The following is a 20,082-nucleotide window of genomic DNA, read 5'->3' on the forward strand; positions in this document are numbered from 1 at the left end:
ACCAGCAAAAAACTGAGGTGAAACAAGTTCACACTATCTTTGCTGCAGGCTAATTTACATGCTCAAAAAGCTAAAAATAAAAATATATAAAATTAAAACCAGAGATGTGTTGAGTGCACAGTTTCACATATGTGTAGTACAATGTATTTGCTGAAAATGTGAACAAAGTGGTGACTCGGATCCCTCAGGGGAGTAACATGGTCTGTCTGAGGAGGAGACAGGAGTCTAGATGGTTCTACAGTAGCACCAGCATCAGCTCTGCAAAAAGTCTCGAGAGATCAGTCATGACAGGCTTTTATGTCTCCATGAAAATACATTACTGATGAAAGGCGAGGGGCAGAGGAGGGGGTGAGGTCTACGAGCAGAGGTGCCAGCTGAGCTCTGAGGCCACGTCCACACCAAAACAAGTACAAATCTGGATATGGATATATACATCCAGGGAAAGTCCAGGGGATGAGGAGAGTAACAGTAAAGGAAAGAATCAAGGAAAACTGAAATACAACAGCAAATAATTAGAATAACAAATGAAATCAAAAGCAAAAAGTCCTTCCAAATAGGGAGCAGGACTAATCTAGGTTCACCACAACTGGAGCTGACACCAGCACACAGCCTGGAAGCCACCTGCTGCAGGAGGGTGATACCTGGAGGAGCACAGGACAAAAACAACACAAAACACACGTGGCACTGCGGCCAAAAAATGATATTATCTTTCTCTCATTGTTCGGTGTGTTGAAAGCAAAGATCTGTGTGGATGGAGAACAGCACACCTTTTGAAACACAGCTGCATGAATGTCAAGCTTTAACAGATGTGGTTGAGTACCTGAGTCGAGGTGACCTGACACCAACAGTGACAACCCCTGTCACGCACATATTCACATCTACACAGAAAGCACACACACACACACACACACACACACACACACATACACACACACAGAACCAACTCTTCAATTTGGTGAATATTACTGTGCAAGTAGCCAGTTTATTTTTCCTTTTGATGATTTCAGTAATTCTGTTCAGATACAGTGCTGAGAAACAAACATTTTTTAAATTCTCTTTTTACCTCCATTTCCTATGTACGGTCAAACAACCATTTAGCCTGTGATTCAAAACACTTTCCTTTCTGTCTTAATAACAGAGCTACGTGACATCCTGCTGATGAGTTTCAGGTCGAGGTAATTGTTTGACTCATTCAAACTCAAAGCAAGAAATACAAAAACTCTGCTGAATCACACGGCTGTGACTCACAGGTTTGGCTGTCAGACAACCTGAGCTCAGCCGAGGAGGAAAAAGTTGGGTTTCTCGACCCTCCAGCTCTCAAACAACAGCCCTCCATCTCACAAACAAGGCTGCATTTAAGGACACAACAACAACAAGAGTGCAGACGAGATATCAGGCAGATGTATCACACCTATGTATATACAAAGGTCAAAAAGTCAAAAAATTAATCCAGTTACTTTAGATATTGTATTGTTGCTTAAAGCGATTTTAATTTCTATTTTCATGTGTTTCTATATATTTTGGAACAATTTGGTTGGCAGAAATGTCAAATACAGGTGTAACTTTTTTACCTTATTTTTAAGTATATTAAGTATACAAACAAAACAACAAAAGACACAATCCCTCCTGTGAGGAAGGCTGTAAGTAACCTTGACCACGACACCTTGTGTTTGCAAAACTGATATTTTTAGCAGTCATGGCAGCAGGTTTCAGTCCACCTCTTTGGTCCAGACTGTGGTCCATTGGATGGATTACCATGAAATTGTTGAACAGACATTCATGGTTCCCAGAGGATGAATCCCAACAACTCTGGTGTCTTGAGATTTGGTGCACACATGATTTAGTCTGTGTACATTCAGGATAAACTGATAACTGATAACTTTCCATCTAACACCATCTTCAGACAACCTAAAAACCAAATACCTGCAGAACTTGTGACCTTGCCATCAGCCTCAGCTGTATATGTATTTATTTTTTGCTAATAATCAAAGGTGGTAGGTAAGATTAGACTTTAGCATTTAGCTTCACTGTGCCTAAGTATAGTCTCATGGAGCTGCTAGCATGGCTTCAGACTTGTGTTGTTTTACTTCCAGTGAGACAACTAACCATTCAATAGATTTTTTAAGAGAGTGTCCATCGCTCATGCTTGAACTTCATCACTGACACTAACAGCTGTGAAGAAGGATACCATTTTAAAAAATCACTTTGAATGCTTACCTAAAAATCAAGGTGAGATTGTTTCTCAGTTTGAGAAAACAGACAAAATGTCACACTGATTATAAAAGACGCTCATTTGAGTCAAAGAGAAAGTGGCTCGGAGGAAAAAAAAAAGAAAAAGGGAATATTCTTTTTTTTTTCTCCTCTGAGGTGCTTGAAATTAATTGAAAGGACTCTGCTTCCATCTCCTGCAGCCATTGCTTACAGAGTCACTCTACATTAACACCATCATGCCATATTACGTCCTTAGCCTCGCACTTGTACGGCCCCTTAACCCTGTGTTTGAAGTCAGGAGCGAGGGAAACGCTGTAGCTGCTGTACAGCATCTGGGTTACCTGTTGCCTAGCAACCATGCTAATTAAATCAGTTGCTACCAGTAATGGCTACAAGAAAAAAAGAAGTAGTTAAAAACTCTTTCATGCTGCATGTATTCTAAGTCCAATAAGTGGATTTGTTGTTAATGAATGTATCCATGGTGTCGATAATGGCTCTGTCAACTGTTTGGTGATTGATTTTCTCTAATGAAAATAAGCTTTGACTACTGCATAATGAGAGGGAGCATATTAAATTGTCATTATTGTTGTGCATTTGAATGAAGCAGTCACATTTAATGCTGCAGTACTGTTTTCTGTGAGTCTGTGTTAGCTTACAGCCCTCAGCAGCTGCAGCAGGGAGCAACACAAGTTCATTTCAGTGACTATGGACAAAAAAACAGAGAACAAAAAGATGGAGTCCATTTTTTTTTGGATAGGTTCAAGCAGGCAATTATCTGTATAACATAACTATAATCAATAAAGTCTATTCACCTTCATTATGTTGGAGAGGATGCCTGCAATTACACAGATCTGACACATTCTAAACTGATTTCACTGATGGGGACAGTGGATTTTTTTATACTGTTAAAGATAAGCCTTTTGCCCACCTTGTAGGAATTAAAATTCATTAGTTATTGTAAAATGAATAAATATGAGCAGGGCTTATACAGCCAAGAGCATCATCACCTCTAATTTAAATCAGAAACATCAGCATGCTGGGTGGTTTTGCATAATGCTTTAGCGTAAAAGCCAAGTCTGGTGTGATACATTTCCAGAAGGTACTGTGAACTTGCCTGGAAAAAAGATATTTGAATATGCAATACCTCTCAATTTAACAGCTCAAAAATAGAAGTTCACACTATAGTTTTAATGAAATGTTCACGAGAATGTATGAGCCTTTAATGTAAAACTAAATAACATAAAAGCACATAAAAATCCCTGTGAATTTCCACCTCTCACCTATTCTGTGTGGTGAGGTGACTGGTTTTACTCCTTGACAACACCACTGAATTGTCCCATGATTTGGACGACAACACACAATGCCATTTTCTGTAGTGGACTTTCCGTGAAGATGAAGACTGAAGGCAGAGGACGGCAAAACAATGACGACACCAGTGACAGCCATTCCTGCTTAGATTACAATAAACCAAAGCTGATAACAAAAAGAGACTTTGTTCTCCTGCCTCTGTTTCTCAAAGGCTCCTCATGTGCTCCCTCTTACACAAACTGCAAAGAAGATTAAACTGTGTTTTTATAGTCTGGATTGTAGCTGCTCTAATTTGCTTGAATTTTAAATGTTGCAACAAGGATTTCTTCTGCTATTTCTGTGAATAAAATCAGGTTTTGAGCTGACAAAGGATGGGTTAGAAGGCACACTGACAACCTGAATCAATATAACTGAATTGGGAGTTATATTGTTAATGTGCTGCTGGATGTCCAAACCCAGTGGTTGTGCTGCTGACAGAATACATTAGAGCTTTTGTGCAGGCAGTAAGCCTCTGATCTCCTATTAACACGTCTAGACGTTCACCACCCCAAACAGTCACAACAACAAAATCCTTGAAAATATGGCAGAAACCAGTGCTTTCTCTGAAAAGTCACCTTGGACTGGTTGAACAGCACATACAGCAACCCACCAAAACCCTCCCCCTAAAACCCTTCCCCTAAAACCTTCCCTAAAACCCTCCCTAAAACCCTCCTGAAAATGGTTTTAGGGAGAGTTTAAGGAGAGTTTTAGGGAGAGTTTACTAAAACCCTCCCTAAAACCCTTCACCTAAAACCCTTCCCTAAAAACCTCCTGAAAATGGTTTTAGGGAGAGTTTACTAAAACCCTCCCTAAAAACCTCCCTAAAACCCTCCTTGAAAATGGTTTTAGGGAGAGTTTACTAAAATCCTCCAAACCCTAAAACCGTTTCCCTAAAACCTCCTGAAAATGGTTTTAGGGAGAGTTTTAAGGAGGGTTTTAGGAGAGTACCTAAAACCCTCCCTAAAACCCTTCCCCTAAAACCTTCCCTAAAACCCTCCTGAAAATGGTTTTAGGGAGAGTTTACTAAAACCCTCCCTAAAACCCTCCCTAAAACCCCTAAAAACCTCTCTAAAACCCCCCTGAACATAGCTCTCTGTCAGATGGGCTAGGGTCTGTACCCCTCATGCAAAAAACTACAAGTTTGACCTTGAATGTATGAGCAATTGTTGAAAAAAAGGACAGACAGACAGAAAGACTGACAGATGAGTGTTTCTGATTGTTTACCAACCCAGACACCCTGCCCAAAACCCTGCCTAAAACTCTGCCTAACCCTAACCCTAACCCTAACCCTAACCCCAACCCTGACCCTCCCACAGTGCTTAGTTGGTAGCTCTGTCGCTCAGAGAAGAGCTAGTCAAACCCTCGGTTCTGGCTGACTGTAAGTCAGCTGCTTCAGGGATGGCTTCCCCTACCAGGGGGACTGAGGGGCCCTCATAAACCTCAGGTCCCCCCGGCAGTTGCCCTCCACCACCCTGGAACAGAAGCTCCAATTGGCTCAGCTCCAAACTTCAGACCTGTCCAACTCTCTGTGGAGGAGAGGAGGTTCTATTTACAAGCTATCAGCCAAGTGTTTCTGTGACATCACTGTGATGTCATTAGAGAAGAACTGTGTTGTCACAGCGACTGAGTTTCCATGGTAACTGATGTTATGATTTAAAGTTATGATTTAAACCACCCCTAATATTATATTTGATTTTTGCAATAAAATCTAGTAGATTAGTTTTTTTTGTTTCGATAATGTCATTGTTTTGTTGTTTTCGTTCAGCATCTTATGATAAAACAAACAAACCCTTAGTTATTATTTTTGAGTTAAACATTCAACAATTTGGCCTGTGTGGTTGTGGTTCTGATTCACAGTGACCTGGCAGCCTGAGCAAACAACCTACCAACTTTCATCGGGTTTTAACACAAATGCTGCTAACTCTGACTGATGCTTTTCCAACAAACTGTCCAACACTTTAGATTGAGCGTCTCAGCTATGAAAATGTATCTCTTTTTCCTGGACCAACCTTTTGACTCTCAAGATTTTTAAACTCACACATTTTACGTGAATCACGTCTGTGTTATATAGCTGTGCTGTATCTCTGTTGTCAAGCTCTTAATGGTCGCAGGAGTTAAAGACTGTTGTTTGAATAAGCCTTGAATCAAGTCAGGCGGGAAATATGTGCCGAAGCCATCGTATTCTTAATGATCTTCCTGTTTCATGTGACGCTTTGTATTTCCAACAGCATTTTGGGCTCAGTACTCCTTCTGTATATCCACCAAAACAGCAACTTTAAACTATGAGAACCATCTAACACAATCACTAATACAGTCATAATTGGGAGAGAGGTGTGAGAATAAACATATTACTCATCTCTTTCCTGCTTACGTGTAGTAGCAATGGATATTGTTTCCAGTCAGGCATCACTGAACAATTTCTCCTGGTAACACAGCATAGATTCAGGTTCTTTGTGGACATAGCAAGGGATTGTGGGTAGCCCCGAAGGGAGTTACAGCTTGACAAATATTTGAAGTGCAGCCCAGCTCTGTTTACCTCAGCCAGAGCTTCAGGTTGAGGCTGCTTCGATTGAATAATGCATCACAAAAGAATACAAAGCCGATAGTGTCATAGAAATCTGAAACTGAAAATAATTTCACAGAGCTTGTGACCATATAAAATGTGCACTTGCATCTCTACTCTTATTTGCTTTATTTAGAATGAACCAGCAAATTGATTTTCAGGAAACCTGGGAGAAATCAATAAAATTGATCAAAAGGGGCTAAAAGATCCCCAACCTGGATGATTTTCTTCTCATACCAGTAATATTCTTCCATTTTTCTGTCTCTTTGTTGCAATTTGGGTTCTAGAAAACAAGTTAACACACACATTTAAACTCTGAAAATGTCACATTTTTATAACACATATTTGCATACTGTCTTGTACATCTGCATTTTTCATCTTATCAAATCCACTTACATTTAAAATACAAAGGACAACAACATCTACCACATTTAAAGAAATATTCCAAAAGTGGGACTTGAGAAAAACAAAGGCCAGCAAAGGGCGAGTAAAACTTGTCAAACAGGTCTGAACATTTACAGAATGCAATTACAGCATAACCATTTTACAAAATGTTTTCTTAGGAGGTTCAATATCCTCACTTGATTATTTGCTATGGAAATATATCTTCCAGTATCAGTGCATCTCTCAGGATAATTGGGTTTGTACAGTGTGTTCATTTAACTACTGAAGCCAGCTCTAATCAAAGACGGGAGATTCAAAAAGGTATCTGCCCTCTCAGTCATGTAGTCATTGTAGAATGGAGTCCTATTATGGAATTGGTTCTGTTCCAGTGGTGGTGAAGTTGGACTGAGCAGAGTCACAGCGTGGTGAATATTTGATATGAAATTGATTTTCGTCCAATAAGAAAGCTGCTGTGCCTCAGGCGTCTAGCTTTTGTGCAGTAAAGTGGAAAACCTGGACTTCTACAATGGCTGCTACTGCATCTGAGAAGAATGAAGTCAAAAGGTTTAAATTACCCCGAAAGAAACCGAGCATCTCACCGAGCAGCTTGATACGTCAATATCCTGCCAAGGCCTGGTTGACCCATAAGGCCTAACCTGTAATGAGCTGTGTTCGGTGTTGGCAGATCTGAGGCCAGCCAGGAATGCTTCACTGGTTCACAGTGGGAATGGTGCTGACCTTATTGTTTCTGCTGATTCTCCGTTCAGGCCGTGGTCTGGGCAGTTTGGTCTGGATCAGCTCCTCAGGTGTGTTACCAAGCGGAGGCAGCAGCCTCTTCTTGCTGTTCCTGGTCTCGGGTAACCACTGAGGCGGCAGCTCAAATGGTCCAAAACCAAACTGTGTAGAGTCCTCGGCTTCTGTAGGCGTAGCTGGCGCCACCTGTGATGAGGAGGCGTATGCACATGTGTGGACGGGAGAGGCCCGGGGCGCTACGATTGCAGGAGGGCTCTCTTTGGTGATGACCAAACCTTCCCCTGTGCCCTGCAGAGGGTCCTTCTTGGTGATCACCTCCCCTCTGAGGCTCCCTAGTCTCGACCTGCCCTTGAGGTCCTCTTTTGGTCTGGAGCAGGTTCCTGATCCCTGAGAGAGGATCTCATTCTCCACATCTTCCTCTTCCTCCTCCTCCTCAGAGGGTCTGAAGATCTGCTGCTGGCCAATGTTGAACATCTCCAGAAGCTGACTCCCGGAGCGGCCGGCTGTCTCCAGTCCCACCGGCTCCCCGATCACGCCCTCTGCTCCTAAAGAGGCCAGACCCCCAGTGCTGACCACATTGCGGCGGCTGTAGCGTCTGTGAATCCTGGCCAGCAGGTCCAGCCAGCTGTGACGTGCCGAGCGGTTAACAGTCAGAAACAAGAGTGGGTTGGTGAGCAGAGACACCTTGGGGAGCCAGAGGGCTGTGAGGTACAGCGAGATGGGCAGTTCCTTGATGTCTGCCAAAATGGTGCGATAAACCACCAAGGCCCCATAGGGGGCGCTGCAGGCAGAGAAAGCCAGTACCACAGCCAGCAGGGTGGCGTGCAGCTCAGCCTCTCTCTGGGACACGTACGGGATAGAGATGCTGTTCTGCGGAGTCCTCAGCGCTGCGATGATCACCTTCTTCTTCTGGCTGGCACTGAGCGCTCTGCGGATCAGCAGCATGAAGAGGAAGACCAGGGCCAGGGGGAGGATCACCGTGGTGACGTTGTAGATCAACACATACACCATGTGGCCCAGGGAGCGGGTGTGATCGTCTGAAGCAGGATGAGGTGACATAGACGTCCGTCACGTTGGTCACAGCAAACACGGGGAGGCTCGCCACCACCGCATGGACCCAGATATAGATGACCAGATCTCTGGATCTTGCATCTGAGATCTTCCTCTCAAGTGGATACAGCACAGAGTAGTACCTACAGACAAAAACAGAATTTATTTCAGCATGAAGACCTGCATATGGGGAAGATTAAACTGGATTTATTGTGTATGCTGACTGACTGCCACACTATCATAGCTTACTGGGAGACTTGAATAGTGCAAAGCCAGCACCTGTTCTTTTCTTACTGTGACAAGTCAAAACGTCTGGTGTGAAAAAGGTTTATTATCTGACTAGAGCGTTGCCTGAAAGCAGTCACACTGATAATGCCTATTAAAAAACAAATAAAGTGGAAATTACAAGTGACTGTACATCAACAATAGCAGCAGCTGAAGTATGATCTGAAAATACACATCCACTATTTTTTGTGGTTGTATAGTCAATCAATTCATGCACCTTTTATATTAGCTGCAATTCTGACAGAAGTTGAAGGAGATACAGTTATTTTTTTAGTAGATTCTCTAGGCAACAAATTTATCCAGCAGATAATTTTCTCTGAAGTATGAAAATGTTCAATAAATGCCTCTGTAAAACAACTAATTATAGGGGAAAATGTTTCAGTTAAGAAAAGATACATGACATTTTTATCAAATAACAACTAATTCAAATGTGCTAATAGCAACCCAACTCAGACTCAAATCAATAACAAAGGTATCTTTAATAATATGAATGTTTTTGCAGACTGAATTCAGCTTCTGAAATAATGCTATAACCTAACTGCAACATAATGCCCTGCAACTAGGAGGGGACCGGAAAGGTGTGCATATTTAATGCTACAATAATTTTATTGGAATGGGATGAAAGGGTGTTCTCTCCTTTTATCTGTGGTGCAATACCTTATGCAGAAGTTGAAATCATGTGGGTGTGTTTTTAATGCACACCCACAACAGCATAACTAGATCTCCTCATATCTGTATTACAGATAATAATATGTAGATTGTCTCTCATCCTACTGTTGTCCCAGTTGTAAGCAAAACAAATCGTATAAAGAACTTGCTTATTTCCCTGGATTGTCTCTTCATCAGCACATGCGACCGTACGAGTGTGTGCATGTGTGTGTGCATACAGGAACCCATAACTGTACTGCAGTCTAAGCCTGCCTGTATATCCACAGCCTCGATTGCCTCCTTGAGAATAAATAATTCATTGGTTTGATAGCATTCTGCTTGTATTAGTTGCTACGGAGTTGATATAATCTTGTGTAGCAGTGAAACCAAGGCTGAGACGAGGCTAGAACAACACAGGATCTGACTGCAATCACCATAAAACACCAATAAAATATGGCAGTGTGGTTATACTGATTTGATGAAGTCCTGCGTGGTTTTTTAATTTTTCATAATGTGGCCTATAGTAGAGAAATGTCAGTCATCTTTTTGATACTGTTGTATCTAGTGTCAGGTATATTTTGAGAAAAGAGAAGGATTTTCAAATTGAATGTGATCCGGTCTCTACAATAACGTAAAGTGATTCTGGTCTCTTTAGTGTAACTTTCTTCGTTGTTGGTAGCTAAAGAAGGTTAATGTTTTTCGAGAAATTTAGAATTTTGCAGATTACATTTTACAAATATCAAAATAAATTTAAATAAAATGGGATTCTCCAGGATTTAACTACCCATAATCTAGAAAGACAATTTAAAGGACATTTAATTGAACACTTTAACAATATTGTTCAATGGTAGTGATACAAAATTACTGCTAAAGGCTGACAAATACAGTGAAAAATGTTTAGGTAAGGTAAAACTGGCATCCAGAGGAGCATTACTTTATAAGTGTGAGACTTTATGTATCAGCAGCAGCAGTAGTCATCTCAGGCTACTTTTGGCTGCAGCTTTTAGCTCTGCAGGGAGGCCTGGAACACGGCCTCTCAGCATGGTGTATACATGCTCCATCAACCAGCAACCTCTTACCCCCTTTCGTCCACACCACAGGGTGCAGATGGAGACTGAAAAAGACAAATAGAATCTTCCCGAGTTTACACCCTTGTTCGATGTTTGTGCTGCCACAGATATTTGTGCCTCCACAAGTGCCCATTTTCAGGAAGAGGATGCTGACTCAGCCAGGCCATGTATTGATAAACCGATCAGAGAATCAGTTTAAACCATCCACCTCTCTCAAGTGGTACTTCCAAATCCTGTGAAGTGAGTGGGATGTGCCCACTGGCCTTTTTCAAATAGTTATTTCAAAGTCAGTGGTTCTGGCTGCGGAGCTGAAGTGAGTAAAACAACAAAACATCACTCATCCTACTCAGGGACAGAGTGTTGTTTTGGTTTTTTACCTGTTTTGTAAGATGCTTGCATTTTAATTTCAAGTGAAAACTGCAATTATCCCTGACTAAAAAATGAATTTCCTCTGCCTACTTTACCGATGTTTAGGATTTTGTGTCAACCGTGTTTTCTGAATTGACCTGTCGAGTGCGATGGCGCTAAAGCTGAGCACGGTGACGGAGCAGAAGAGTTTGTGGAGGAACTTGATGGCTTTGCAGAGGCAGCAGAGTGTGAAGCCACCAGCAGCAGCGAGGGCTGGCTCCCAGCGCCACGTCGAAGGGGACGCACACCAGGCCAGCGCAGATGCCCGAGCACGCCAGGTTCTTGATGAAGCGATTGGTCACGGATTTAAAGACGTTCGTGCAGCAGGTGCACCACAACACTGTGGCGTTTCCTGTGGAGATAAAGATGAAGAGCTTTAGGATAAGATCAGACATACAGCTTTTTTTCCTGGTTTCTAATTTTTAGAGGAAATGTGGTGTGTTGCATCTTTGTGTATGTGTTTTAATTTTAAGTTTTTATGACCTGTTTACTTGATTTGTGACTTGCATAAACACAAACTAAAAAATAATGGATTTATTGGACAGAGTTTAAGTATCCTGGTAGGATGGCACATGCCCAAAATGATTTCTTGGCAGAGCAGTCCAGACTGCTGTTTGCCCTTGGTTTATTTTGAGGCTTTCCAAGAATGAGAAGCTGCTGCCTTAGATGTTAATATATATCATTAAAAGTTAAAAGTTAGTGTTTGGGGTTTATTCTTAATTTTTCACTTATAACCAAATATATAAAAAGACAAAAATCTACATTTTCAGGAATATTACTGCAGTTATTTTTGCCAAATGAACATAACTAAACAAAGAAATCCTTCAAAGTTGGAGATAATAATAGATTATAGATATTTATGGAGGCTGAGCCCCATCCTCTCCTCACACTTGTTTAGGCTTCTGCCAGGCACTCCAATTCCCTCCTACACTCCAGAGAGAAAATAGCTGGGTCGCCTGGAGACTCTAAACTGTCCATTGGTATGAGAGAAGGGTGACCGTGTGTCTAATCAGAGCAGATGGATAGATGATTTATCCATCACGTCTTCCTGACTTCCATCTAGCACAGAGACTGCAACTGAATAAATTAAGGAATAAAAGGATTGCATGGGGAAAGGAACTATGAACTGGTGCTTTTAGCTGTTGACAGCCAAGGTAATGCATGTTCAGTGCGGTGTAATATTCAAATGTAACAGGTGCAATCAATGAAAGAAAACTTCAAGGAGAAATCACACTTGGAAATGATCATTTGCAGGTGCAAACACTTGATTTGTTGCAATAAGAGCTCATTTATATTGTGAACTCTGGTGATCAGTGTCCTCTACAGCAGAAAACGCAACAAGTTTCAGACCCATGTTGATATTGAATCAAAAGTCAGTGTGAATTGTCACAATTTAAACATCTGCTGTAAGAAATGTTTGATTATGCCTGCATAGTTGCATACACAGTAATCAGCACTGGTAATCTGTAGCCTTAACTATAAGCTACTGAAGATAGAAATCACATGGAGCTCTTTGCAGGGAGGAGAAATCAATTAAACTTAAACTGAGCGAGACAGCACAGGATCAGGTGCAAGCAGGGGAACTGTGGCATTTTGATGTTAAAATCCTGCCATAATTTGGAACCATAATGATCGCTAATTAGGTTTAAAAAAGGTGAACTTTGTACTCTGTGTGCCGCACTGACTGATGTCAGGTCACACAGAGATGACGTGTGATACCAGCCTCTCCAGATGTAATTACCCACAAAGTGTTAGCTGTGCTCTCGTTGTGAGAAACAGAGCAAGATGTTCTCTGGGGAAGAAAAGGGGTTTTTTTATATTTTTTTTTCCTGAGATCGATTCTTTATGTCCGTAAATGTTCCAAAATCAGTCTGAGAGAAACATCACTCATCATCAAATGTGTACAAGAAAAAAAAACTGCAATGAAACTCTGGGCATGGCTAGATATAACAATCAATTACTGTGGATTAGGTTGTTGAGATTTGTCCTGAGAGGTTTTAGATGGAGCTGGCAGACACTGCTTTTATGGGAACATGGTGTGCTTTACTGCTGGTTTCTTACTGTACAGAATTTCGTTAACACAATGTGCGACAGAACACAACACATTATCTGATGTAGTATTTCAGGGAAACCCTAATGTAGGGGTAATTACTGATGAGGTACACTCTACTTTCAGTGAACCTGAATTACATGGGGTTATGAAAGTAGCACAAATACTCACTGTTAACAGCATTACATAAAATATGTATGAGTCCTACATGTACAGACTTGACTATATTGATATTTTGACTTCTTATGGTGCCTATTGATTAAGGCACTGACAAGCCAACACCTCCTCTGTGTCACGAAGAAGAAAAGTATCATATACTGTTTCGGCACTATAACAAAGTGATGCTACTTCTGTCTTTGCTTCTGAGCAACAAAAACTCTAATTCACATCAATGTAAACATCAGTCATTTGAACCCTAAAGGCAACTAAAACACTCACAGTAGTTAAGGTTAGGAAAAGAGTCTACAGCCATGCTAGAGGTTGAGTGAGTCTGTACTTCGGCACAGTGGAGCTACAATGCTAACTACAGCATGCTAACATGGTCACAATGACAATGCTAACATGCAAATGTTAACCAGGTAGCCTACAAGTTACTTTCACCAAGTTTATCATCTAAGTTTAGCATGTTAGCATGTTAGCATTTGCTGATTGGCACTAAAGGAATGTAGTCAGAAAACCAGTGTGGTACAAAATTAAATCCTGAGCTGAAAATGATGCGAGTGGTAACGTACAGGAATCCCCAAAGTTATTACAACTCATCCTGGGAGGATATGAATGTCTGTGCTGTGCTAAATTTCATGTCAGTCCATCCAGTAGTTGCTGAGATATTTCAAAGGATGCATGAAAACATTGACCTGTTGCTGCTTCTAGATGAAAATCAGGAGTCATCAATTTAAGTGTTTGTTAGAAAATTTCAATCCAACCAAAAGTTGTTGATATTTCAGTCTGGATCAAAGTGGTGGACTAACCTAGTGGTAACTGGAGCCTGGCTGCTTTGCCATGTCTAAAAAGCTACTGCAGGTCTGTGATGAGGTCGAACTAAACCCCACTTTAGGCATTTGAACCAATAACCAGTGCTGTTTTTCCTCTGAGGACAGTCTCGATGTGAGGGGGCAAGAAGAGGAGAGGGAAAAGATGAAGCAAGAAAATGAAAAGAAGAGGATTCGATAAAGAAGAGAGAGACAGATAAGAAGAACAAAGGCGATGTCACACCTTCACAGCGGTGGCAATAGAAGTGACGTATGTTAGTTTCAACATATATTTTATAATATTTAATAACAGGAAAACACACTGGTGTTACACACACTCACTTTTTTTTCCCACCTAAACAGGGAAACAGGATGAAAAAGGAAGCTTGCTAATGTCTTCCAGATGCTAATTAACAATTTAGGAATATGCTCTGAGACATTTTTATCATATACTATATAAGCTTTATGGCTGATAAAAGATAAAAGTCTAGACAAACATTACATAACTGAGAATGTGAGTGTCTTTTAAGAACATCTATAAAAACCAAAGTTTATTTGTGCAGCAATTTTCAAAGTGCAAAGACAAAGTGCTTCTACAAACAAAGGCATAGCTGAGACTAATAAATGCATGTCCTTGTAAGTGTTTTCATGCAGACAACATTGGGGCCTCTAATTTTTTATATCCAGAGCTTGCATTGTCTGTAACATCACTTTGTCCTTTTGTGCCTGGAATACTCACCTGGCACTTGAGCAACACCTTGGCAACCACGCTGACAGGAGCCAATGGGGAGAAAGAGCAAACACTAAACATGATTGCTTTTTCCACTTAACAAATAGCAGTCCCAGTATAGACAGTGACATGAAAAAACAAAAAAACAATACCTAAAAAAAAGGAAAAAAAAAGCTTCTGCTGACTGTTTCATGTACATGAAAGTAAGTTGTGTCATCTCAGGATTGGTGTTAATAAGCTGCTGTTATCAGTGAGGTGAACAAGACTCATCTGGGTGTCTAAACATAGTAGGGTGTGCTGTTAACATTCAAAGTGTGAAACATCATTAACACGTTTAACACCTTCGTAGTTGCATCCCTGTGGTGTTATAATCATTCTTCATTTCAGTGAGAGACTTTATCATGAATGGTAACCCACAGAGGAACAGAGAGCCACACGTCCAAATAGTTCACATAATTCCTCACAGACCTGATTATAGACTGCTGGCAACATTAGCTAGTGCCATGCACACTGTGGCACATTAATCAGATTTACAGTCAAACTTTGATCTGTGCTTCATCTGAATAAATGGATAATAGTCTCTCCTCATGACTAGGAATGTTACAAGCTTAAAGGAGTAGTTCAACATTTTCAGAAATCCATGTATTTCCTTTGTTCCAGAGAATTAGTTAAGAAGGTGAATAGTGCGTTCAATATGGAGGAAACTGCAGCTCAGCATAAAGACTAGAGGCAGGGAAACATCTATCCTGGCTCTCTCAAAAGCTGAAAAATCCCCCTGTCAGCACCTCTAAAGCTCACTAATGAACCATTTTGCTTATTTTATTCCATTTCCTACACTACTTATCTTTTGAGGGGCTTTGGGGTGGGGGGCTGTAGCCAATCCCAACTGATATGGGGCAAGAGGTTGGGTACAACCTGGACACATCTCCAGTCCAGAGACAAACAACCATTCACTCTCACACCTGCAGGCAATGTAGAGTCACCAGTTAAACTAACCTGCATGTCTTTGGACTGTGGGAGGAACTTTAAGTTTCCAAAGATGCCAAATACATTTGGCTGAATCTGGGGAAATCTGTATATAATAATGCACTTTCAGTTTGCTTGAATGGTGCAGCCATTAAAAAAAAAGAAAAAAGAAAGAAATCATGGGTTTGTATATTTCACTCATACCCCCTTTGCACTAGCCTGAAATGGGTCCCATTCAAGTTTGCGCATCTAATTTTCAACCATTCTGTGTTTTTAGTGTCGTATTCTACGGATTGGAAAGAGATGAGAACGAGAAAATCCATAATTATCCTTTGGGTGCATCTACTCAAAACTGGTGGAAATGTGAGGTGGTTCACTGGATAGTAATGAGTCTCTGAACCACATACAATGACTGTTGCCAGAGTGAGACCTTTAATGTGAATGTGTAGTGTGAATTACTTGAGGTCACAGTTTCTCTTCACCTCTGCAGTGGTGCTGTGCGTCATGGAAAAGGGAGGGAAGTGAAAAGGAGATAAACAAAACATTTATTTATATCCTATAAGTACATGGTCATGTCCGTGCATCAGGTGTCATAGCTGATCTGTGGAGATATTTAACACATGTGACTGCATCTCTCAAAGGTGTATCACAGATACGGACACCTCAGATGCACTGACTGTATTTCCACATGATAACTGATACCATTTTTTCAGCAACTCACACTGATTTCCTTTTGGAGATGGAGAGAAATTCAATCACAATCCCATCAGAACAGCAAAAGTGCCTACATGATGGAACCAACATCGGTATCTTGTGCATTCCTGATCATCTGTGCTGTCTGACTATGAAGAAAAGATGTATGCTGGCTTTAATCATGGCACAAAAACCTTTTTCATATCCTAAAAAGTGGGTTGAGAATGGAGGACATTTTTGAAAGTCTTAACCTCAAAGACCACCATTTTTTATTATTCACTGTTTTATTCTCCAGGTTTCAAAGTCAGGTCGAGAGCTGCCTGCTGATAAAATAGCTTTTTTCACTGTATAGATACAGTGAAATGACTGCAGCCTCCAATCAGCCTTGAAATGGTTGTTCGAATAGTGCCTGATCCTAGAATTAATTCAGCTATTTGATGCATTTTATTTTGAAGTGGCAATATTCTTGCATTCCATAACCAATAATCATGCACTCTGTGTCACTGGAAATGTAGTCTTAACTCTTTCCTGTTGACAAGTGCAGGATTTGTCATTTATTTTACATTTTTGGGTTCATATAAAAACGGTTGCTTGTAAAATAGATGTTTTGCAATCCATGTATTAAACATGTAGAGAGAAAATCCATGTGCCCAACAGGCAGCCATTCATGTCATCCTTCCCCGACCCTGCCACACTACACTGCACAGCAGGAGGTGGTATTGATTCAGAGCAACAGTTCTTTATTTTTTTGGCAGTTTTGGTGTCAGTTTCACCACATTTCATCATGGCGAAATATGTCTACTCGCAGGCACAAAGTCCAGCCTCTCAGTGAGTCCATACTTTCCCAAACAGCGCTACCAATCATGGCTGAGTGTGTTTGGTGCGGTGAGGAGGCAGCGTATTACCGGCCACATATATGACAAATAACACATTCATATGCGGCTCTCATTTTAGGCAGGGGGATTATGTTTCTGGCTGCTGATATGATGGAGGGGATGTCAAAGCCAGGACTGTGTGACACGGCTCCTTCCTTGCTCTCATCATTATCAGCAGCAGCTTTCCTCTGGCAGCAGCAGGAATATTTGTCACAGAGCCAGCACAGACTCAGGTTGAAAGAAGCTTAAAATGTGTGCGGTAAGAGTGTGCCACTGATATTTGCCAATTTCATGGGGGAACAGGTAATATTAGCTAACACAAGTCAAGTTCAGCACCACAGCCTGTACCAACATAACCGACTCTCATCAGTTTTCTGACCTAAAAAAATAGTCTTTAATGGGAGAAGGCACCAAATACACATTATAAGTTTTATAAGTCCATGCTTGGTTAGTGTCCATGTTTGATTTTGGGAACATTACTCATGAATGCACTGCTGTTTCAAATCCTTAGCTTCAAACGAAACTAAACTATGCACACAAAACTGCACACAGATGCAGACAGATGCCACACAGGTGCATGAGTCTGAACGAAATCACATGCACTTAAACTTGGTTCAGACCAGCTTGTGATCAGTGCTGGTGGTAAACTGACTAGTCTGGAGCTTGGAAATATACTAAACAAACCACACTTAACTTTAAAAGTAACATAGAGGTCATAGAGTCTTTAACTGTATCTGCATGTACTCACATATGAGTCTTGTCTCTGAATGGTGTAGTAGACCAGTATCCTAAACCAGCCTAAAGGTTTAAGATAAGATAATCCTTTATTAGTCCCACAATAGGGAAATTTACATTGTAGCAGCAGCATAAGTGATTGAAAAGATAGAAAAAGACATACATACGAGTAAAAGACAAGATAAAAACAAGATAATGCTATAAAAATATAAACATAAGGACAGTATAAACATGACAATGTAATAAAAAATATTAACAGAAGAGCAATATACACAGGACTCTATACATAGAGACAAACATGAACTAAGAGATTTTGAAATGGAATTGCACACAATGAATGATTGATAGCAGCTGTTTTGGATTAGGATGGATTAATTAAAGTGCAGAACCTAGTGAAAATGGTCCATGTGAGTATGTGGTATACTAGGAGCACCGCAAAATCTGTACTGGACAGCCGCAGAGCTGTAGTAATGTTAGAATGATCAGTAACCAGTGGTTTGACTGGTGAATGCCAAAAAAAACTGATGCAAAGATACAGACTGTAGTTTTGTTTTTTATCAGTATAATGTCACATCTTTTTGTTCAGGTCAGTAACTTATGTTTTTTGTGGCATTTGGCTATTAAACCAGAGAAGACGACCCAAAAAATTACAATACAAGTATTATTATTATTACTACAGCACTAAGTCAATTAACCCAAGCATCACCCACAGTCTTTTGGGCATTGAAGGTTTGGCTGCTTCTGGAAGATTTGTTTGATGCTGCAAATTTCCTCAGATATTTATGGCAGAAAGGATGTTCCCCCCGAAGTTCCCACTGACCCAGATTTGGGGAAACAAACAGTTGATGAAGAGTGTGGATATCTTAATTAAGCAATCCCATCGAAACGTGCAATACATTCATACTAATTAATGCACATGCATGATTTTGGGGCCTGCGTGTGAATCGTGCAGTCTATGTTTATGTGACTTACCGAGCAGCGAACCTATGAGGATGAAAACCTGAACGGTGGTGGTGAAGTCCCGGTAGGCTTGCTCTCGGATGAGGCGCTGCTGCTCGTCCAGCCCGGTCCCCTCCGCAGGCGGGCTGCTGTCCCACCGGGTCGGCGGGCTCGAGGCGTTCAGGAGATCCAGCCAGAGGTGGGCTGCTGTGAAATTGGCTGCGCCGTCCCCGACCGTCGCAGCCCGGCTCCCACTAGCCATGTCGGTTCACCCCCGCGGTCCTGACGGTTTATTTATTTAAAGAAGGCTGGCGGGATGTCAGCAGCCAGCGCTGGAGAGGCATTTCTCAACTGTTGTGTGCTGCTTGATGATGATGACGATTCCTTGCCAAAAAAGAGGGCGAAAAAAGAAAAGATCTAGAGAAAAAAAATCTACAGATGACAGATTATGTGCAGAGATGTCATTGAAGATGTAAGGACACAGGTAGGCAATGCGCCCAGCTGCCTGCAATGAGATGATGTGTTGTCTCTAAACGTGTCTGATAAATTAGGAAAAAACATGGTGTGTCAATCACACAAAATAGCAGGAATGATGAGCCTAGGCTGGATGCCCCGTCATTTCTTAATGCGGATGCAGGGTAGGAATCACCGCTGAAATCCGTGCGCTGCAGTGAGAGAGGTTGGCTGGATGCTATACTCTTTGACACCCGGTGCACCCAGAACAGCAGCGGGTTGCGAAGTGTCCTTTCCGGGAACGAGGCTTGCAGCACCGAGAACAGCACTATAGCATCACCTCTCGTCGTCCAGAAGAAAAAAAAAGAAAGAAGAAAAAAAAGGAAAATGTTGTGGCTGACAGGCTGTTACTCCTGCCGCCGCTGCCAATCGCACTGTCAGAGGCTGGTTATTGGTAGACCGGCTGGTGAGGGGAGCATGCAAGTGAATATTTCACAGCGTGAGGTGCAAGACTGTGAGAGGAGAGAGGGAGCACCTCCTCTTCTTTAGAGAATCCAGAAACTCCACTGAATCTTATGAATGACAAGCAGTGTGGAGGAATATAACAATCATTTGTCTGTCATCAGTACCAAAAGAGAGGGAAATCTTATATAGTTGAAGAAAGTTTTGTTTTTGAAATCAGTCTAAAAATAAGACATTTGTAACCCAACTAAAAAATCTTCACATGGGTCAAAAAACATGGTTAAATTCTTTGGAGGAAAAAAAGATATAACTTGACTTTACCTGGTGGTCTCCTTTCACAATACTGCTGCTGTTGTCTTGCTCTGCCTGTACTCTCACAGGAGCTCGTGACATTCCTCTTTCCTTTGCTGGAAATACCAAAAATAGAAGAGGGCATACCTCAATAATACAGAACAACATTTCATCATTTACCTCATGTTTTCATTCAAAACA

The 20,082-nt window shown here is 41.2% G+C and overlaps 1 protein-coding gene and 1 long non-coding RNA gene across 2 annotated transcripts; both read right to left on the reverse strand.

The window, feature by feature from the left end:
* Window positions 1-981: 981 nt before the first annotated feature.
* Window positions 982-5,100, reverse strand: LOC127142675 (uncharacterized). The gene is made up of 3 exons (XR_007813637.1): window positions 4,613-5,100; window positions 4,507-4,539; window positions 982-4,279 (listed from the first exon to the last, which is right to left on the reverse strand). It is a non-coding gene; the product is annotated as an uncharacterized LOC127142675 (long non-coding RNA).
* A 1,062-nt stretch (window positions 5,101-6,162) lies between these two features.
* gpr176 (G protein-coupled receptor 176) lies at window positions 6,163-19,997 on the reverse strand. Its single transcript, XM_051071778.1, is given in 6 exon segments — window positions 6,163-8,299; window positions 8,301-8,451; window positions 10,818-10,897; window positions 10,899-11,071; window positions 18,709-19,059; window positions 19,912-19,997. Coding segments are annotated over 5 exon segments (1,719 nt in total). The 5' UTR covers window positions 18,938-19,059; window positions 19,912-19,997; the 3' UTR covers window positions 6,163-7,213.
* Between the last annotated feature and the right edge of the window lie 85 nt (window positions 19,998-20,082).

This window comes from Lates calcarifer, linkage group LG7_1 (genome assembly GCF_001640805.2).
Source record: "Lates calcarifer isolate ASB-BC8 linkage group LG7_1, TLL_Latcal_v3, whole genome shotgun sequence".
NCBI lineage: Eukaryota > Metazoa > Chordata > Actinopteri > Centropomidae > Lates > Lates calcarifer.